At 40.1% G+C, this 22,604-nt stretch overlaps 1 protein-coding gene across 4 annotated transcripts; it reads right to left on the bottom strand.

Annotated features, from left to right (window-relative positions):
* Nucleotides 1–1,170: 1,170 nt before the first annotated feature.
* Nucleotides 1,171–22,095, bottom strand: Ufd1 (ubiquitin fusion-degradation 1-like). Of its 4 annotated transcripts, XR_008408968.2 has the most exons (6): nt 21,940–22,095; nt 13,896–14,012; nt 12,319–12,436; nt 11,445–11,599; nt 7,762–8,800; nt 1,171–7,648 (listed from the first exon to the last, which is right to left on the bottom strand). XR_008408968.2 is itself a non-coding variant. In XM_053795784.2 (5 exons), exons 2-5 carry the CDS (start codon nt 13,896–13,898, stop codon nt 8,168–8,170), a joined length of 909 nt encoding a protein of 302 aa, XP_053651759.1. In that variant the 5' UTR covers nt 13,899–14,012; nt 21,940–22,095; the 3' UTR covers nt 7,703–8,167. The 4 variants fall into 4 exon arrangements, 3 of the variants coding, with proteins under 3 accessions (XP_053651759.1, XP_053651760.1, XP_053651761.1); XM_053795784.2 differs by lacking the exon at nt 1,171–7,648 and having other exon boundaries at nt 7,703–8,800; XM_053795785.2 differs by lacking the exon at nt 1,171–7,648 and having other exon boundaries at nt 7,703–8,800; nt 21,912–22,056.
* Nucleotides 22,096–22,604: the final 509 nt, after the last annotated feature.

Genomic DNA, 22,604 nt, shown 5'->3' with positions numbered 1-22,604 from the left:
AATTAACCTTTTCTCTATAACCAAATCTTAGATAAATGAATTGTAACAAATATTTTATAGGAGCATATTACTGATAATTAAATGGTCCTTTTTAACCCTTTCAGGGTCCAAGGCCCAAATCTGGAGTCACGCACCAGTGTCCAAGAATTTTCAAAAAAAAAATTTGTTATTTTTTCTTATGAAATCGTAGAGAATCTTTTTGTGAAGGTAATAAAACAAAAAGTACGAAATTTGGTGGAAAATTGACGAAATTATGCTCTCGCGAATTTTGATGTGTCAGCGATATTTACGAATCGGCGATTTTGCCGACTTTGACTCCCATTTTAGGTCAATTACATTATTCCAATCAACCAAATTCTTAGCTATTTCACTAGTATTACTTCTATTCTATCGATTGAGCACAAGAAATCGCCAAGTCAACTGTTTCAACTACAAAATAAAGTGATCGGAAATTGTTAATTTGGCCAATTTAACACAAAGTTCAAAATATTCCAATTTCAAAATAGGGTCCAGAATGAACAATGTAGGCATTCCTGGCACTAAACTAACATTTCCTCTGTTCATTAGTTATGTTTTGAGGCTTTACAAATAAATTCCATTTTGATTTTTTATTCACATAATGAATTTTTATTCACACCAAAAAATAGAAGATTTACTGTTATGCAATACTGTAATAATTGTATAAATATCATCACCATATTTGTGAATGTATATTAGACCCACCAGCTGACGTGTATTAGATGTGTGAGGTCGTTTGTTTACTCTTGAATATCGGCAAAAATTTAACATTTCCGCTACTTTGAGCTCAGTTTCAAGTCATTTCCAATGCTAAAACCAATCAAAATCATCTCTATTTCTGTAATATGTCTTCCATTCTATCAAATGAGACCAAGAAATCGCAAATACAACTATAAAAAACATACGAAAAAACACTGCAAAGTTGCTGTTTTAATCGAAAAATCATGATTTCATTTTTTTTCTCTCATTATACACAGTGTGCTGCAGGATCTGTTTTATGTGGTGCACACATACCACATAGATGTATTCTCTCATATCTAGGCCCAAATGTACCACTCACTGTTTATCAGAGTGAGCTGAGCTCATGGCGTAGATCTACGGTTTGGACCCTGAACATAAAGCCGTAGATCTACGGGACGGACCCTGAAAGGGTTAAGGAAGAGCTTTAAGCCATTGTAACTTTACTGTATTTGGAACACACTTATTGCTTATATGTTGTGTTAAATGTTTAAAGGTTCATAATACTAAACTGAAAAAATTACCAAACGTTGCAAAAAAAAAAAAAAGTAAATAAAAATAATAACCTTGTTTTCTTATCCAATTTTATAGTGTGACATGTACCATGTGAGAAGACTTAAGAAACTTACATATATTACATTAATTGGGGAAGTGAGTGCTAAATCTATAGGGGTCATAACAGCAGCTGGGAGAATGGGAGACATTCAGGTTTGATCCAAGGGTCTTTTTATTATTATTATTATAATCAAGGGGGAAGCACTAAACCCGGAGGATTATACAGCGCCTGGGGGGGGATGTGGAAGGCATTCAGGCTTAATTCGGGGAACTGGAGCACAGATCCAATTCCCTAAATCAAAAGCCCCTCACCAACATCAAGGAACCTTCCTTGAGGGGAAGGGTCTTTTTAGTTTTCCTGCAAACTACATCCCTCAAGGAAGGTTTCTTGATGCTGGTGAGGAGCTCTTGATCTAAGGATTTGGACCTGTGCTCATTAATTATTATAATAAAAAAGAAGCGCTAAGCCACAAGGGCTATACAGCGCTGGACCTGTGCTCAAATTCCTTGAATTAAGTCTGAATGTCTTCCATTCCTTCAGGCACCATATGACCCCCTACAAGTTTAGCGCTCCCCATGTATAATATAATTTATATTTTGCAAACTACAATATGTATTTTCATGTAGCTTCGAATATCAAACTGATGTACAACTACAGTCCCCTCAAGACATGCCTTGATACCTGTAAAGGGCTCTTGATACAAAAGAATTAGAGCTACTTTCCTTGGATACACTCCAAATGGCTCCCATTTCCAAAGGCATTGTATGACCCCTAAGGGTTTAGTACTCTCTCTCTGCCCTGAAGTAAACATACAGGTACTTGTCTTTTTAACATGCCAGCTGTTTCCCAAGACAGGGTAACCCCCCCCCCCCAAAAAAAAAAAAAAAAAAAATTACTTTCATCAAGAGGCATGCTGACACCTCATTTCTTATGACTTCTGAATTTCAACTCCCTCACCCCTCCTTCAGGGTGTAGGCACTATTTCCCACCTCCACTACTCAGGCCTGGTTACCTTGCTCACACTCTTAACAGCATATCAGGTCATAAAAATTACTAGCCCCCATTCCCTCAAATCCAATATGCTCACACAAGCCTGTTGGATAGTATGCCACTTTGAGCCCAATTTCAGACTTCGTCTTGAAACCTATCAAAATCGTCTTTTTTTCAACAGCATATCTTTCATTCTATCAAATGATATTTATCAAGAAACAGGAAAACCATGCTAGAAAACACTCAAAACTGCTATTTTAAGGCAAACACAAGGTCAGAGTTTTGCTTTTCCCATCATGTACCATATGGGGCGGACTTTTGTTTTATGCTGTGCACACTCACTGCAGAGACTCATTCTCTCATGTCTAGACCAAAATTTACAGCTGACAGCTTATCTGACTGAGCCAAGCTCAAAACAGATTACACAGGCAACCCTGGCATCAATAACATGGATCTACACACAAGACAGTGAAAGGGTTAATGTTCTGATTTGAAAAACATTTGGACAGTCCCCCATATTAGTCCATTATAGCAAGGGCTGACTACCTGGATGACAACCAACAAACTCTCAATACTGTTAAGACCTACATCCATTTGGGAAAAAGCTAAAAATATTCAAATGAACACTAAGAAGAAACGGGAATTTTTTTATAGGTATAGGTACAATTTGATGGCAACACTTTCATATGCATCCAGCACATACCTAAGAAAATTTCCAAAACTGTACTATAATCTAGCATTACCTCAATTATGGTATCCATGCATGGGGATCTACAACAGCAATCAACAAAAACCCCATTGTTACTAAAGAGAAATTGGCTATTTTTTTTTTTAACACCGGCCATCTCCCACCGAGGCAGAGTGACCTGAAAAAAAAAAACACTTTCACCATCACTTACATTATCACTTTCATCACAGGTGTGTCAATAACACTTCAGATGCCCCTTCAAACTGCATATATATATAGTATTCCCACCCCCAAGAGTCAGTTAACTATTTTCCCTGAATCCCTTCATAAATGTTACCCTGCTCACATTCCAACAGCTCAACAAGTCATAAAAAACCACTTGCCTCCACTCCTATGCTTATGTGTGCCTGCCAACTGGATGTCCAAGCCCTTCACATGCAAAACCTTTACCCACCCTCCTATAACCTTTCCTAGGGCGACCCTCTACCTTGCCTTCCCTCCACTACAAATTTATACACCCTCTAAGTCATCCTATTTTGCTCCATCCTTTTTAAATGTCTGAACCATCTCAACAACTCCTCCTCAGCTCTCTGAATAATACTTTTAGTAATACTGCCCTTCCTTCTAATCTCCAAACTATGAATTCTCTGTGCAATATTTACATCGCACACTGCCTTAAGACACATCATCTCCACTGCCTCCAGCCTCTTCCTCACTGCAACATTCACAACCCATGCTTCACACCTATACAAGTGTTGGGGCATACACAGATAACAGCTAAGAAATGAGTGAGATACTAAAGTCCCAATATGGCCCAGTGCTAGTGAACCATTACCCAGACTAAGGGTTGACAATCCAAATGAATTCTTTTTGAACGAGACCAAAAATTTGGTCATCTCAAGAGTCTCTGATATTATCCTAACACCATAATCAATCAATCAATCAATCAAGTTTATTCTCTATAAGGATTACAATGCGGGGTTTACAGATTTTGAGTATTGTGTGGTTTACATGTTTTAAAATACTAATTACAGAGGGGGCCACTATGACACCTAGCATGGCTAGGCATTTCAGGCAGACTTAGATTAATTCTAAACTTTAAATTATTACAGATTATGGTATTAAGGCTAAGTGACTACATTATAGTTTGTTAGTTTAGCAATGTGAATGCTTTTGTTTTGGCACAATACATAGTGTCTATATTGGAGTATCATAGGCAAACTTATGACTAGTTAGGATTCATTATTTTAAGATTAAGATTCGTATTTCTGTGTTTATAGTCAATGGGTGAGTGAGTGTAAATGTGAACCACCAGGTGGTTTACATGTAGTTAGTTGACGGGATGTATCAAGGAGATAAGATGTTTTCTAACTGTAGTTTTGAAAGTGATGAATGTGTCTGCTGTTCTAGAGTTTTCAGGTAAGGTGTTCCAGATTTTAGGCCCTTTGACACACATTGAATTTTTGTAAAGGTTTAGTCGGTTCGGGGAATGTCATAGAGAAGTTTGTGTCTGGTGTTATGCCTGTGGGTCCTGTCACAACTATCAAGAAAGCATTTTAGGTCAAGGTTAATATTGGAATTTAAGGTCCTGTAGATGTAGATTGCACAGTAGTAAGCGTGGATGTTCTGAACAGGGAGTAAGTTTAGATCTATGAAGAGTGGGGGGGTGTGTTGCCAGGGATGGGATTTAGCAATTATTCTTACTGCGGTTTTTTGTTGGGTTATTATTGGCTTTAGATGTGTTGCTGCAGTTGATCCCCAAGCACAAATAGCATAGGTGCGGTATGGATAAATGAGTGAATGGTATAGTGTGAGAAGGGCAGTTTGCGGCAAGTAATATCGTATCTTGGAGAGGATCCCCACCGTTTTGGATACTTTTTTTGTTATGTGTTGGATATGGGTGCTGAAATTTAGGTTGTTGTCGAGGTATAGACCTAGGAATTTGCCCTCATTATGTCTGGCAATTAAAGTGTTGTCGATCTTAATGTTAAGTTGCGCAACACCTGCTCTGCTACCAAACATAATGCGGTAGGTTTTGTCAGTGTTAAGTGTAAGTTTATTGGCTGTCATCCAAGTCAGAATTTTGAGCAGCTCCTTGTTGACAATGGTGTTGAGGGTGGCAAGATTAGGGTGGGAGATGACGTAAGTCATGTCGTCAGCAAAGAGAATGGGTTTCAGGTGTTGGGATATGTTTGGAAGATCATTAATGTAAACGAGGAAGAGCAGGGGACCAAGGACACTTCCCTGCGGAACTCCAGTATCAAGTGGCCATGTTGATGAGGCTGTGTCTTTAATGGTGACATACTGATACCTATTAGTAAGGTAGGATTTGAAATATGCAAGCGCATGCCTCTGAAAAGGCACTTTGCCCCAGGCCCAGACTTATGGAACTCCATGTTCATCAAGAACTGCAAGAAGCCCCTGTCATGTGCTTTTCAGCATTCTATAGAGAGGGAGAGTGGACACGGGGGTCACCCCACAAGCACTAAAAACAACATAGCCCCACTCTGCAAAGGTGGCAGTAAAGCAATTGAAAAGAACTACAGACTGATAGCACTAACTTCCCATATCGTAAAAATCTCTGAAAGGGTTCTAAGAAGCAAGATCGCCAATCACCTAGATACCCATCAGTTACACAATCCACGGCAACATGGGTTTAGAACAGGCCGCTCCTGCCTGTTCCAGCTACTGGATCACTATGACAAGGTCCTAGATGCTATAGAGGATAAACAAAATGCAGATGTAGCATACAAAGACTTTGCAAAAGCCTTCGACAAGTGTGACCACGGTGTAATAGCACACAAAATGCATGATAAAAGAATAACTGGAAAAGTTGGTAGATGGATCTGTAACTTCCTGACGAACAGAACACAAAGAGTAATAGTAAACAGAGTAAAGTCCGAGGCAGCTACAGTGAAAAGCTCTGTTCCATAAGGCACAGTACTCACTCCCTCCTATTCCTCATCCTCATATCTGACATAGACAGAGATGTAAGCCATAGCTCTGTGTCTACCTTTGCGAATGACACCTAAATTGCCATGACAGTGTCCTCCATTGAAGATGATACTGTAAGACTCCAAGTGAACATCAACCAAATCTTCATATGGGTCACTCAAAACAATATGAAGTTCAATGAGGAGAAATTTCAACTACTCAGATATGGAAAACCTGAGGAAATTAAAACTGTATCAGGGTATACAACAAATTCTAACCCTACAATAGAGCAAGAAAGTAACGTCAAGGACCTGGGAGTGATGTCAGATGATCTCGCCTTCAAAAACCACAAGACTGTATCTACTGCATCTGCTAGGAAAATGACAGGGTGGATAATGAGAACCTTCAAAACTAAGGATGCCAAGCCCATAATGATTCTCTTCAAACTGCTCTCTCTAGGCTGGAATACTGATATACACTAACTGCCCCCTTCAAGGCAGGCAAAACTGCTCACCTGGAGAGCGTACGAAGAACTTTCACGGCATACATAAGTACAATAAGGCACCTAAATTACTGGGAACGGTTGAAGTCTCTTGATTTGTATTCCCTGTAATGCAGAAGAGAGAGATACATAATATACACTTGGAAAATCCTAGAAGGATTAGTGCCAAACTTGCACACAAAAATCACTCCTTATGAAAGCAAAAGACTTGGCAGGAGATGCAACATTCCCCCAATGAAAAGCAGGGGTGCCACGAGTACACTGAGAGAGAACACAATAAGTGTCAGGAGCCCAAGACTGTTCAACTGCCTCCCAGCATACATAAGGGGGATTACCAATAGACCCCTGGATGTCTTCAGGAAGGCACTGGACAAACACCTAAAGTTAGTACCTCACCAGCCGGGCTGTGGTTCGTACGTCAGTTTACGTGCGGACAGCACTAACAGCCTGGTTGATCAGACCCTGATCCACCACGAGGCCTAGTCTCAGACTGAGCTGCATGGACGTTAATCCCTGAAACACTCTCCAGGTATACTGTACTCTCATACATTCCCTATTTTACCTCCATGGATAATGATTTGTCTCCACAGACTCCTCAGTGCACCACTCACCTTTTTCCCCCCTCATCATTTTTATGGTTCACCTCATCTTTCATAGACCCACCTGCTGACAAGTCCACTCCCAAATATCTAAACACATTCACTTCCTCCATACTCCCTCCTTCCAATCTGATATCCAATCTCTCATTACCTAAATTTTGTTACCCTCATCACCTTGCTCTTTCTTATATTCACTTTCAATTTCATTCATTTACATACCCTCCCAAATTCATCCACCAACCTTAGCAAACTTCTCTTCTATCTCCCAACAGCACTGTGTCATTGGCAAAGAGCAACTGTGACAATTCAAATTTTGTATTACATTCTACACATTTTGATCCCACAATTCCCCCTACACACTAACATTCACTTCTTTTACAACCAGTATGGTAACAATAATGTAGAATGCTATATAAAATTAAATAATAGTAAGCTAACAGATATCAGTGACTGAACATGTCACTGATAACACTAAAACATCAAGCACTAAACCTGAATGGGCCATATACAGTAGTTAACATCCTTACTGGAAGCTGGAGGTGGGATGCTGACAAGTGCAGAAAAACAACTAGTTGCAGTAAGTCCTTTACTGGTACAATAAAGGACTTGCACTTTTCACCCACCTGTGGACGAAACATTGTACACTGTACTACTAATGGAGGACTCCATAACAACTATTTTTACTGTATCTTTATTGTATCTATCATTGTATACACAAAGTTGTTACTTTACTTACAAAACTGCTAAATAAGGAGGTCAGCTGCATCATTTTTAATGGGGAGTGTATAAAGGTCTTGGATACACACCATGCACTGAATTTTGTGTTGATGTTTTCTAGAATAGAATGAAAAAAATATAGATGCGACATTTAAAAAGAACTTGAAACATCTTGTCAATTTTTTCTCCAAAAAAGTGATCCTCACACAGTTCAGTTAGCCAGACTTGCATTCTGGAGGTGGGAAGTACAGTGCCTGCACTCTGAAGGAAGGGTGGGGATATTTGCAGTTTTGCCCCTCTGGCAAGACAGTCATAGAGTGAGTGATGGTAAAAGTGTTTCTTCTTTTTTGGGTCACCTTAGCTCAATAGGGGACAGTCAGTTTGTCGAGAAATGAAACTAAATAACCATAATATATAATTACAGGTCATTTTCTTGTTTTAGCTTGTCGGAGGGAAGTGCCTTTACCCTGGAAAGACTCAAATTCTTCTTGTTCCTCGACTCTGCTCTCACTGTCACTTGTTTTAGGGGCTCTTCTCCAGAATTTTATAAAGCCAACTTCATAATCATAATCAGGAATACCCCGCTGCCTTGGAAGCCTCTTCAACAGCTCTTCCTGAGGCAACTGTAGGTTTTTCTTTTTACCATCCAGTCTGTTTCCTGAACCTTGGAAGGAATAAAATCCAGTAGGTTCAGGAATCATCTCCTCTTTGTCATCTTCGGGCATAGCTGCTGCGCTATCCATTCTCTCTGGTTCTTGATATCCAACAGGAGGAGCAAATTCTACGTTCATATCACACTCGATGATGCTGACAGCATTTCCAGGCTTTACTTCCAGAACTCGCATCTCGTATATTCTGTCATTGTAGTTGAGTGCAATGACATCATCCAAGGTCAAACATGCAAAGTTTCGTAAAGCATTTTCCAGAACAGCCTTCGGATTTGTGATATCAAGGAATTCTACACTCTGAGGCTCAAACTTAGAGAACGTAGCAACAGGCAGCGACTGAGATTCAATATGCACAAGATCTCCTTCGTCCAGCAGAAGATTCCTCATCATCTGTCAAAGACAATTTCAACCATAAATAAATAAAAACAAATAAAATGCCTTAAACATATTTATAACACTCAGTAAACAAAATCTGAATAAACTTAGTAAGATTACTGAAGTACAGGTACATTTTATTTATTTTTTTATTAACACACTAGCCGATTCCCACCAAGGCAGGGTGGCCCGAAAAAGAAAAACTTTCACCATCATTCACTCCATCACTGTCTTGCCAGAAGGGTGCTTTACACTACAGTTTTTAAACTGCAACATTAACACCCCTCCTTCAGAGTGCAGGCACTGTACTTCCCATCTCCAGGACTCAAGTCTGGCCTGCCGGTTTCCCTGAATCCCTTCATAAATGTTACTTTGCTTACACTCCAACAGCACGTCAAGTATTAAAAACCATTTGTCTCCAATCACTCCTATCAAACAAACTCACGCATGCCTGCTGGAAGTCCAAGCCCCTCGCACACAAAACCTCCTTTACCCCCTCCCTCCAACCTTTCCTAGGCTGATCCCTACCCCGCCTTCCTTCCACTACAGACTGATACACTCTTGAAGTCATTCTGTTTTGCTCCATTCTCTCTACATGTCCGAACCTCCTCAACAACCCTTCCTCAGCCCTCTGGACAACAGTTTTGGTAATCCCGCACCTCCTCCTAACTTCCAAACTATGAATTCTCTGCATTATATTCACACCACACATTGCCCTCAGACATGACATCTCCACTGCCTCCAGCCTTCTCCTTGCTGCAACATTCATCACCCATGCTTCAGACCCATATAAGAGCGTTGGTAAAACTATACTCTCATACATTCCCCTCTTTGCCTCAAAGGACAAAGTTCTTTGTCTCCACAGACTCCTAAATGCACCGCTCACCCTTTTTCCCTCATCAATTCTATGATTCACCTCATCTTTCATAGACCCATCTGCTGACACGTCCACTCTCAAATATCTGAATACATTCACCTCCTCCATACAGGTACATAATTATTATTATTACAATCAATCAAAATGAAGCATTAAGGTACAGGTACACATAAGTACAATTATCATACCCAGTAACATGTCAATTACCCACCAAGATAACCCAAAAAAAAGTCAGACAAAGTGATTTATTTTCATTGGGGTCCTTGGACAAAGAGAAGTTAACGAACAAAACACGGAACAGGTAGGGATTGAACCCACTGCAAGCTGGATGAATTTTATTATAGCCAGCTGGCCCAGTGACTTACACACTGTGCTAAGTAAAAGGACATTGCCACAATAAAATGTGATATTAGTTGCATTTGTGTCCTTTTACTTAACATATTGTCGGTAAATGTGCGGTGAGGTATCTGTGGAGACAAAAAAATGTTATCCATAGAGGCAAAGAATGGAATGTACGAAAGTATAGTGGTATCAACACTCTTATATGGGTGTGAAGCTTGGGTTGCAAATGCTGCACCGAGGAGGTGGTTGGAGGCAGTGGAGATGTCCTGTGTAAGGGCAATGTGTGGTGTAAATATTATGCAGAAAATTCGGAGTGTGTAAATTAGGAGGAGGTGTGGAGTTACTAAAAGTATTGGTCAGAGGGCTGAAGAGGGGTTGTTGAGGTGGTTTGGTCATTTAGAGAGAATGGATCAAAGTCGAATGACTTGGAGAGCGTATAAATCTGTAGAGGAAGGAAGGCGGGGTAGGGATCGTCCTCAAAAAAGTTGGAGGAAGGGGGTAAAGGAGGTTTTGTGGGTGAGGGGCTTGGACTTTCAGCAAGCATGTGTAAGTGTGATAGATAGGAGTGAATGGAGACAAATGGTTTTTGGGACCTGATGAGCTGTTGGAGTGTGAGCAGGGTAATATTTTGTGAAGGGATTCAGGAAAACTGGTTAGCTGGACTCGAGTCCTGGAAATGGGAAGTACAATGCCTGCACTTTAAAGGAGGGGTTTGGGATATTGGCAGTTTGGAGGGACTTCTGAACTGTTGTATCTGAGTGCCTCTGCAAAGACAGTGATTATGCATGAGGTGAAAGTGTTGAATGATGAGGAAAGTATTTTCTTTTTGGGAATTTTCTTTCTTTTTGGGTCACCCTGCCTCAGTGGGAGACGACCAACATGTTAAAAAAAAAAAAAGTCGGTAATTCTATCAATATTAATCCAATCTGTCAGACTCCACTTACACACTGGCCTGGAGTTTTACCACTCACTCACCATGGTTCAATTCCCACCAGTTCGGTGGTTTGTTTGCAATCTTGTTACTATAATTTAGTGAGTCAAGAAGCTAGTGAGTTGGTGGTGATGGAGAAGGGAGTAAGAAGGGATGGTTATAGTATGAATGAATTTTGTAATTAAATTTTCTTTTATTTTTTGACCAATGGTATTTATTTTTGGTATATAACCATTTGGTATCTATTTAAAAAAATTAAGAAAAGAAATGTAGAATTTGTTTTCCCAATTTTGTATAGAATAAGGATTAATATGGAATTTTTTCTTAGTTTTCCACCAAATTTGCTTCTTTTTGTATATAATCATTTGGTGCATGTGTGCTTAGCTCAATTTTTTTTGTATATGTTAGTCAAGAAATATAAAATTTGCAGTCTCTAGAATGAATCCTCATGTTTTACATGTTACATAAATCAAGGAACATCTGTATTTTACCCTTGAAGAGAAACTTACCCAATATGGAATGTAGACTTTCCCTTCATCTGCCACGAACTCCAGCACTCCACAATGTGTGTGTCTATTTGCTCGTTGGTTTGTCAGCTTAAACAACATAGGGTAGACAATGTTGAGGCGTGTCAGGACATCCAGAGCTGATGGTGGCATAATAACTGAAAATAGATAGGAGTGAGTGGAAAGAAATGGTTTTTGGGACTTGACAAGCTGTTAAGTTTAAGAAGGGTAATATTTTGTGAAGGGATTCAGGGAAAATGGTTAGCCGAACTTGAGTCCTGGAGGTGGGAAGTGCAATGCCTGCACTTAATGATGGGGTTTGGGATATTTGCTGTTTAGAACTTTAGAGTGATATCTAAACTGCCATATCTCCATGCTGCTGGCAAGACAATGATAGTGTTTCTTTTTCAGGTCACTCTGCCTCGGTGGGAGACAGCCAATGTGTTAAAAAAAAAAAAATACACAAGACTCAATGCAAGGCTGAATCAATACAAGGAATTCATAAAATCATAACATTATGACATGGCTGCATTACTGTTAGAAGGGTAAAAACATTTTGATTTATTGATGACCCATCTATCCACATGTTTAAAATGGAAGCTGTATTTCCCACCTCCAAATACAGTATCTAAATCCAGTTAATAATTTTTCAAGAGTCCCTTCAAAGACAAATACTGATACAGGCAGGCCCCACTTATACAGTGGGTTAGGTTCTTGGCTACTACTGTACAGGAGGGCCCCACTTATACAGCAGGATAAGTTCTAGGCTACTGCTATAGTATAATGGAACTGGCACATATTATATATACTACACAAGTATTGCACCACTGACACCTGTAACTGTTTTAAGAACTGTTTTGTTGTATCATGTACTTACTTTTGCCCCCATTCTCCACTGCTTGTTTATCCCCGGGGAACATGGAGACGGAGTAGCAGCGATAGTGAGTGTTAAAGGGCCGTGGCTGCAGCGGCTCTCCGAACATGTTGAAACTGAACTGTTGTGGGTAAAAAAATGTACTTATAGAATAGTTTAAAAGTAACATGCAACAACACTACTGCATTAACAAAGTAACTCTTTTTTTTTGCAAAATCAGAGCATTAGCAAGGAATTATAAATAGAAAAAATGTACTGAAAAATCTGGTAAAGAAGAGCACTTACAATTAGACTTTTTCTTTTAATTCATACACTATAAACTGTTTTACAAACTTTACCTATATACAGTAGCCATCAAATACAGTGGTCATTTAATTATCTGGCCTTGTTTACTGTCCATTTTCCAGATGGCATAACTCATGACCATACAGCCCCCAGTCAAATGATCAGACTGTATAACTAAATTGTCAAAGTCTATAACTGAGCTTAAACAGTGAATAAACACTAATTTATTTTAAAGAATTGTATGAAAAACTATAGTTACAAATGCATTATATGTCTCAAAAATATAGTTTTTTGCCATACAGTGGATGCTTAATGACCTCTCTAGAGCATGTTACTGTATATACACCCATAGGTGTATGCTTCTCAGTGTATATACACCCACAGGTGTATGCCTCTCAGTGTATATACACCCACAGGTGTATGCCTCTCAGTGTATATACACTGTGTCAAGATTAACTATTATTTTAAGAATTAAAGTACAGTATTCTTAACTGGTGGTGAGCAGGTTACATGAAGCCTTGATGACTCTGGCATAATCAATAGTTTGTAAACCCCAATTAACCAACCAACCACTCTTTCTACTCTTCACATAAGTATTTTATTTAATCATGAAAATATTTTCTTGTAATGTGTAAATATGCAAATGTATCAAATTATATTTGTATCTTTATTGTATCATAACTGTAACCAAAAGACGTGTAACTGCAATCACTGTAATGTCTATGTATATATGTATGCTTCTTAGAAATGAAGATTTTGATTTTGATTTTTTAACGTGAAAAATGTGTGAAAACCCCTTAAGGATATACCAAGTTAACATACCTTTATCTTTGATGAGTTCTGAGAGCTTTTCTACTCCCAAAGCCTGGCCATGGGCAGGATATATGTGCAAATGCTTTGATAAAGTGTCATGATCAGTGGCCAGGGAAAGGTAAGAAACCACTTGGACCAATAAATTAAATATGAGGCAAAAGTGGTCTTCAGTCTAAGACCATTTTCATATGCTAAATAAGTCTCTCTGAGGTTGAAATAAACAGATATCTTTTATGTATTCCTCATTTTTCAGTGCAAGTGGTTTTCCAACCTTCACATGTACAAACATACATGTATTCGAGACATCCAACATCTTAACAGCCAGTAATGTTAAGCTGAAAACTGCATAACAGTGAGCCCCACTCACCTACACCATCTCCAGCTGTTACACCTCATTCCCTAATATTTAATTAATTTTTCCTCAATGAGCACAGTACAAAAACTGATGAAATGCTTTACTGCAAGACAACTTCGATACTAACCATTTTGGTGGTGGTTCTTGACTCTCACGTGAAGGGTCAACTTCTCGTTTAAGTTTCCTCTTTTTAGTTTCTTAGGTTGTAAACTCTTCCTGCCTTCCTTCTTTAGTGTTTCATTATCTATAAGGGAAAAAGTAAAATATGAAATTCTTTCAATACCAGAACTCATTAATGTCTTCTGGTAATGAATACAATCTTTATTCAGTAACTACAGTACCTAAAGCTACATAATTTTACATAAGTGTGTCATCAAGGGGCTGTCTGTCTTATTTTCATTGGGGTCCTCAATCTTGTCCCCCAGATTGGGACCCACACCAGTCAACTAACACCAACGTACCTACTTGCTTGCTAGGTGAATAGGGACAACAGGCATAAAGAAACACACCCACTGTCTTTACCCTTGGAGGGGACTGAACCATGGACACTCAGTGTGTGAAGCAAGAGTGTTGCCTACCAGGCCATGGGCCACCAACTGAAGAGTGGAGCATTTGCTGGTCCTTACACTGAGTGGCTCACACTTTTAGTGATTTACACAGTATAAATGAAATGAAATATTATGTCATATTAAATTCATAGACCTTGATTCAGTGGATATTGGAAATATGGTCAATAAATTCAGAAACAGTGACAAAGTCCACTGGTTAGAGAATTGCCCATTACTGTTAGCTATGGCTAAACAGTCTTGTCTCTGTCTACCACAATCGTTAATACTGACCATCAATGTCTTCATATTAGTTCATTAACACAAGGGTTTACTATATTGAAGAGAGAAATATATTAGCAACAATTCATGTGAGATTTTTTGCCAGTGTAAAAATGAAAGACTTAAGATTAAAGTACTACAATGTATTTTCACCATTTTTTTGAGAGGCAATATTTTAGAAAAATAAAATACAGTCTATATATATAAAGATTGTGGGAATTGTTGACAAATCAGCTGCATCTGACAAGTCTGCACTCTCCTGTTGCACCTCTGTGACCTATCACTGGGGGAAACCTGACCTATCACTGGGGGAAACCTGACCTATCACTGGGGGAAACCTGACCTATCACTGGGGGAAACCTGACCTATCACTGGGGGAAACCTGACCTATCACTGGGGGAAACCTGACCTATCACTGGGGAAACCTGACCTATCACTGGGGGAAACCCTTTGTAATTTGTTAATAAGAGGAGGTTAGCTCTCTGAAGTGCTTATTTACCACTGAGTATGTAAATGGCTTGGCACAACATGAATTACGTAGAACTAATAATGACTGGACTGTATTTATATAATGGTAAGTTATTATCTGGAGGATGTTTTCAGAGGTCAATCCTCTGTAGCCCAGTCCCAGGCTAGGCCTCCTGGTGGAGCCAAGCCTGATCAACCAGGCTATTACTGTTGGCTGCACACATGCCAGCACACGAACCACAGCCCAAGTGATCATTAACCGACTTGAGGAACGTATCAAGTTCCCCCTTAAGGACAGCCATGCGTCTGATGGTAACCTCCTTTATGTATGAAGGGAGTCTGTTCAACTGAAAGAAACATGACTTACATTATATATTTCCTGATGTGCCCCAATTCCTGCAGGAAGGCACAAGTGTGGGCTTAGATATCCTGGCGGTCAATAGGGTTGAACCCTTTCCCATCAAGTAGGAGTAGTAGGGTCATGGAATGGGCCCCAAATGGGTGTAAGCCTACATGGAGGAAGGTCCACATAGTGGTAATGGAAGGACCACAGTAGAAAGTGGTCTACCATATCTGGCTGAAAAGGTCACCATGGGCAGGATGATCATCCTGAAGCAGTGTAGATGAGTTGTCAGTAATGAACACCTCATCCAGAGTCGAGTTACAGCTACATCCATTGCCTGATTAGGATGATGTGCCCATGGGCAAGGATCATCAATAGACCATAGTGAGCCTAGTGCCAAGAAAAAAAGGGAGCACCCTAGATTTTGTCACCCCTCTCCTCCCAGCTAGAGTCGATGGATTTCTCGCCGGATCCCATTGGCGAAATCACATCGGCCCAATCTAAGGGCAGTGATGGTAGGGATTGTGTGCAATGAAGGCTGCCTCATCAGCCACTCATTACCTTAAATGCCAACATTTGCTGGGTACTCATGGAAGCGAGATGTTATAAGTGTAGCAGAAACTGTGTCCATCGAAGGAGGGGACCAAGGGACTGTGAACAGGCAGAAGATAAGAAAGCCACAGATGATTGAGAATTGAAGAAAAGAGCCACAGGTTAAGGTGCAATGTGAATGAGGGTGAAAAGCATGGTATAGTGAATGGTAATAACTCTCCCCTCCAGGACCGAGGGAGAGGGTAGTCTAGCTTCAGGGTATGACACAGGGAGACATAGGAGGAAAAAAATGTAGCTGAAGATGGTAGATAGAGTAGTATGTGCCCAGCCATCCATGAAAATGAATAATGAAGATGCCAGATCCAATTCTATGGATCAAAAGTCCCTCACTGGCATGAAGGAAACTCCCTTGAGGAGAGAACAGTATACCTGGAGTTTACCTGGAGAGAGTTCCGGGGGTCAACGCCCCCGCGGCCCGGTCTGAGACCAGGCCTCCTGGTGGATCAGAGCCTGATCAACCAGGCTGTTGCTGCTGGCTGCACGCAAACCAACATACGAGCCACAGCCCGGCTGATCCGGAACTGACTTTAGGTGCTTGTCCAGTGCCAGCTTGAAGACTGCCAGGGGTCTGTTGGTAATCCCCCTTATGTGTGCTGGGAGGCAGTTGAACAGTCTCGGGCCCCTGACACTTATTGTATGGTCTCTTAACGTGCTAGTGACACCCCTGCTTTTCATTGGGGGGATGGTGCATCGTCTGCCAAGTCTTTTGCTTTCGTAGTGGGTGATTTTCGTGTGCAAGTTCGGTACTAGTCCCTCTAGGATTTTCCAGGTGTATATAATCATGTATCTCTCCCTCCTGCGTTCCAGGGAATACAGGTTTAGGAACCTCAAGCGCTCCCAATAATTGAGGTGTTTTATCTCCGTTATGCGCGCCGTGAAAGTTCTCTGTACATTTTCTAGGTCGGCAATTTCACCTGCCTTGAAAGGTGCTGTTAGTGTGCAGCAATATTCCAGCCTAGATAGAACAAGTGACCTGAAGAGTGTCATCATGGGCTTGGCCTCCCTAGTTTTGAAGGTTCTCATTATCCATCCTGTCATTTTTCTAGCAGATGCGATTGATACAATGTTATGGTCCTTGAAGGTGAGATCCTCCGACATGATCACTCCCAGGTCTTTGACGTTGGTGTTTCGCTCTATTTTGTGGCCAGAATTTGTTTTGTACTCTGATGAAGATTTAATTTCCTCATGTTTACCATATCTGAGTAATTGAAATTTCTCATCGTTGAACTTCATATTGTTTTCTGCAGCCCACTGAAAGATTTGGTTGATGTCTGCCTGGAGCTTTGCAGTGTCTGCAATGGAAGACACTGTCATGCAGATTCGGGTGTCATCTGCAAAGGAAGACACGGTGCTGTGGCTGACATCCTTGTCTATGTCGGATATAAGGATGAGGAACAAGATGGGAGCGAGTACTGTGCCTTGTGGAACAGAGCTTTTCACCGTAGCTGCCTCGGACTTTACTCTGTTGACGACTACTCTCTGTGTTCTGTTAGTGAGGAAATTATAGATCCATCGACCGACTTTTCCTGTTATTCCTTTAGCACGCATTTTGTGCGCTATTACGCCATGGTCACACTTGTCGAAGGCTTTTGCAAAGTCTGTATATATTACATCTGCATTCTTTTTGTCTTCTAGTGCATTTAGGACCTTGTCGTAGTGGTCCAATAGTTGAGACAGACAGGAGCGACCTGTTCTAAACCCATGTTGCCCTGGGTTGTGTAACTGATGGGTTTCTAGATGGGTGGTGATCTTGCTTCTTAGGACCCTTTCAAAGATTTTTATGATATGGGATGTTAGTGCTATTGGTCTGTAGTTCTTTGCTGTTGCTTTACTGCCCCCTTTGTGGAGTGGGGCTATGTCTGTTGTTTTTAGTAACTGTGGGACGACCCCCGTGTCCATGCTCCCTCTCCATAGGATGGAAAAGGCTCGTGATAGGGGCTTCTTGCAGTTCTTGATGAACACAGAGTTCCATGAGTCTGGCCCTGGGGCAGAGTGCATGGGCATGTCATTTATCGCCTGTTCGAAGTCATTTGGCGTCAGGATAACATCGGATAGGCTTGTGTTAATCAAATTTTGTGGCTCTCTCATAAAAAATTCATTTTGATCTTCGACTCTCAGTCTGGTTAGCGGCTTGCTAAAAACTGAGTCATATTGGGACTTGAGTAGCTCACTCATTTCCTTGTTGTCATCTGTGTAGGACCCATCTTGTTTAAGTAGGGGCCCAATACTGGACGTTGTTCTCGATTTTGATTTGGCATAGGAGAAGAAATACTTTGGGTTTCTTTCGATTTCATTTATGGCTTTTAGTTCTTCCCGCGATTCCTGACTCCTAAAGGATTCTTTTAGCTTAAGTTCGATGCTTGCTATTTCTCTGACCAGTGTCTCCCTACGCATTTCAGATATATTGACCTCTTTTAGCCGCTCTGTTATTCTTTTCCGTCGCCTGTAAAGGGAGCGCCTGTCTCTTTCTGTTTTACATCTACTCCTCCTTTTTCTTAGAGGAATAAGCCTTGTGCATACATCGAATGCTACCGAGTTAATCTGTTCTAGGCATAAGTTGGGGTCTGTGTTGCTTAGTATATCTTCCCAGCTTATATCGGTTAGGACTTGGTTTACTTGGTCCCACTTTATGTTTTTGTTATTGAAGTTGAATTTGGTGAATGCTCCCTCGTGACTAATCTCATTATGTCGGTCTGGGGCTCCGCGCATACATGACTGAACCTCAATTATGTTGTGATCTGAGTATATTGTTTTTGATATGGTGATATTTCTTATCAGATCATCATTGTTAGTGAAGATGAGGTCTAGTGTATTCTCCAGTCTAGTAGGCTCTATTATTTGCTGGTTTAAATTGAATTTTGTGCAGAGATTTAAAAGCTCGCGTGAGTGTGAGTTTTCATCAGAGCTGCCTCCTGGTGTTATTACTGCAACAATATTATTTGCTATATTCCTCCATTTTAGGTGCCTTAAGTTGAAATCCCCCAGGAGCAAGATGTTGGGTGCAGGAGCTGGAAGGTTTTCCAGACAGTGGTCAATTTTTAACAGCTGTTCCTGGAATTGCTGGGATGTTGCATCCGGAGGCTTGTAGACTATCACAATGACTAGGTTTTGGTTCTCGACCTTTACTGCTAAAACTTCCACTACATCATTTGAGGCATTTAGCAGTTCTGTGCAAACAAGTGACTCTGCAATGTACAGGCCAACCCCCCCCTTTTGCCTGTTCACTCTGTCACATCTGTATAGGTTGTAACCTGGGATCCATATTTCGTTGTCTAAGTGATCCTTTATGTGGGTCTCAGTGAAAGCCGCGAACATTGCCTTTGCCTCTGCAAGCAGTCCACGGATGAAAGGTATTTTGTTGTTTGTTGCTGGCTTTAGACCCTGTATATTTGCAAAGAAGAATGTTATCGGACTGGTGGTATTGTTGGTACTGGGGGGGGATTTTTTTTTCGGCATTAGTATCTGTATCTGTTGGTTTGGAGTGGAGGCCATCGACTGTGGTTCCACTCCAGGAATGACTGGATTTGGTGTACGATTTCTGCCATTTCCTGCCAGTTTTTTTTCCTTCCTGGCACTAAAAAACCTCTCCCTCTTGAGTGGCTGTGGCTACCCAGGTTTTCCCATGGCCTGGATGTTTTGTATCTTTTTGTCCCCTTTAGATGGTATGCCTGGCAATTTAAGTTATAGCACAGTCTTTCCTGTACAGGGTCAATATGTACTTAACTCCTGAGTCTGTTATGTAAATTCTCTGGTATGACATGTACTGTGTATGTACTAGAGATACTGCATAAACGGTATATATTTAGTATTTATGGGAAAAAGACCTTCTTTTTAAAATGTAACCTAAGCAACAATTTTGCATCTTGTCTAAGTTTGGTTAGGTTAGATTTTGTTGGGATATGTTATGTTATTAGTTATTAATTAAAAAAATGTTTTTGTCCTATTTATTTAAAAAATAACTTTTTCCACTGCACAACTTACCTAATAAAAAAAGAAACTGCATAATATATATTTTTAGTTTGCCTATTATCACCTAAATAAACAATTTACATAACTATTTTTCTGTGGATTTCATAATATGGTTGTTATTTATAATATAAAAATGTTAAGATAATATAAGGCTTGTTGGGAGTTTTAACTCAGGGTAGGGAGGGTTAGCCACCCAGGATAACCCAAGAAAATCAGTGTGTCATCGAGGACTGTCTTATTTCCAGTGTGGTCCTTCAACCTTGTTCCCCAGGATGCAACCCACAACTGTCGACTAACACCCAGGTACCTACTTACTGCTAGGTGAATAGGGACGGCAGGTGTAAGGAAACATGTCCAGCATATCCACCTGGCCATGGGTTTGAACCGTGGACATTCTCGTCTGAGAGAGATGCTATACAACCTATAGACCTTCAGATTATTGTATGTTTTATACGGTAATTCTGAAATAAAAATTGTATTTGAGTAATATTAACCAGTGATTGTCCCTGACCTGTAAATAAATTTAGTTAGGTAAGATAAGGTACAGGTACAAATAAATACAATTACACAAACTTAGGTGACTATAATAATAATAATAATATTAATATTTATTTATTCAGGTACAAGATATACAGGTTTAGCTGACATCAATGACATATTACTACAGGATGCAACCCAGGATGCGACCCCACACCAGTCGACTAACACCCAGGTACCCATTTTACTGATGGGTGAACATAGACAGCAGGTATCTTAAGGAAACACGTCCTAATGTTTCCACCCACACCGGGGATCCAACCCCAGAGCTCAGTGTGTGAGCTGAGTGCACTACCAACCCAGCTACGGGTCACCTTACAATGGAAATAAGTCACTTTGACTTTTTTGGGGGGATTATCCTGGGTAATTTACAAACATTACTAAGTAAGTGTACTTATGTGTACCTAAATAACCTTACTATCATATCTAGTAACATATATGTAAATTACTAAGGATAACCCCCCAAAAAAAGTCAAAGTGACTTATTTCCATTGGAGTCCTAGTAATATTTTATTATTTAAAGTCTGGCTGTACGATACAGTAAAATTAATGGAAATAAGTCACTGACTTGGATTATCCTGGGTAATTTACACTATGTATAATAATTGTACTTTTGTGTGCCTGTACCTAAATAAACTTTACCCAGAAAAGTTAATGGTTTTCTGGGGGTCTTATGGGGTTTTCTGGGGGTCTTATGGGGTTTTCCGGGGGTCTTATGGGGTTTTCTGGGGGTCTTATGGGTTTTTTCTGGGGTTCTATCTTATTCACGGGGTTTCCTGGGGGTCTTATGGGGTTTCTCTGGAGTTCTATCTTATTCATGGGGTTTTTTGGGGGTCGTACGGGGTTTTTCTGGGGTTCTATCTTATTCACGGGGTTTCCTGGGGGTCTTATGGGTTCTCTGGGGTTCTATCTTATTCACGAGGTTTACTGGGGGTCTTACGGTTTTTTCTGGGGTTCTATCTTATTCACGGGGTTTCCTGGGGGTCTTATGGGGCTTCTCTGGGGTTCTATCTTATTCATGGGGTTTTTTGGGGTCTTACAAGGTTTTTCTGGGGTTCTATCTTATTCACGAGGTTTCCTGGGGGTCTTATGGGGTTTCTCTGGGGTTCTATCTTATTCACGAGGTTTCCTGGGGGTCTTATGGGGTTTCTCTGGGGTTCTATCTTATTCACGAGGTTTCCTGGGGGTCTTAAGGGGTTTCTCTGGGGTTCTATCTTATTCACGAGGTTTCCTGGGGGTCTTATGGGGTTCTATCTTATTCACGGGGTTTTCTGGGGGTGTTATTTATGGGGTTTTCAGGGGTAAAAGCAGGTAATATCAAGTTAATGTTCAGTTATTATGTGATCAAGACGTTGATGTTTGTAGAAAACCATAAATAAAAACATACAAGGTGATATATTGATGAAAATACTGACGTAATGGAGGAGGAGAATTACTCTGCAGTCCTCAGCAGACAGCAGGAACAGCAGACAGCAGACAGCACCTTTTTATTTGTTATTCCTGGTAATTTACTATGTTACTATGTAAAATAATTGTATATATGTGTAACTGTAACTAAATAAATTTAATAGCAGCAGCAGACAGCAGTAATAGCAGACAGAAGAACACAGCAGATTTTTTTTTTTTAATCTTAGGTAATTTACTGTGTTGTTGGTATTTTATTTAAGATATATAACAATACATGGTGTAATAAGTAATATTTCTGGGATTTATGATGTGTTAATAATAAATAAAGTCAATTAATATGGCTTATCTCAATTGGATTCCGCTATTTTACCTTTTTTTTTTTTTTATCTCCTAAGATGCAACCCATAGGGGTCAGGACTTGCCCTAAACCATAAGGGTTTAGCGCCTCACTACCAGGGTTGGTGACAGGGTATTTAATTTAATTAAATAGACTTTTTAAAGAATTTAGAATGTAGGGAAGTAAATATGTAAGCTCTGGAGCTAGTTTAAAATAATTTTTAATTCTTATTCACGCATTTTTATTAGATATTACGCAGAATCATTTATGATAAAATATGTAAAGAGTACATAGGGAATGTAAGTTTATATTTATTATAAGAAAATGGATAATAAG

Source organism: Cherax quadricarinatus, chromosome 69 (genome assembly GCF_038502225.1).
Source record: "Cherax quadricarinatus isolate ZL_2023a chromosome 69, ASM3850222v1, whole genome shotgun sequence".
In the NCBI taxonomy this organism is placed as follows: domain Eukaryota; kingdom Metazoa; phylum Arthropoda; class Malacostraca; order Decapoda; family Parastacidae; genus Cherax; species Cherax quadricarinatus.
Note: the sequence above shows the minus strand (reverse complement) of the source record. Positions and strands in the feature narration are given on the sequence as shown.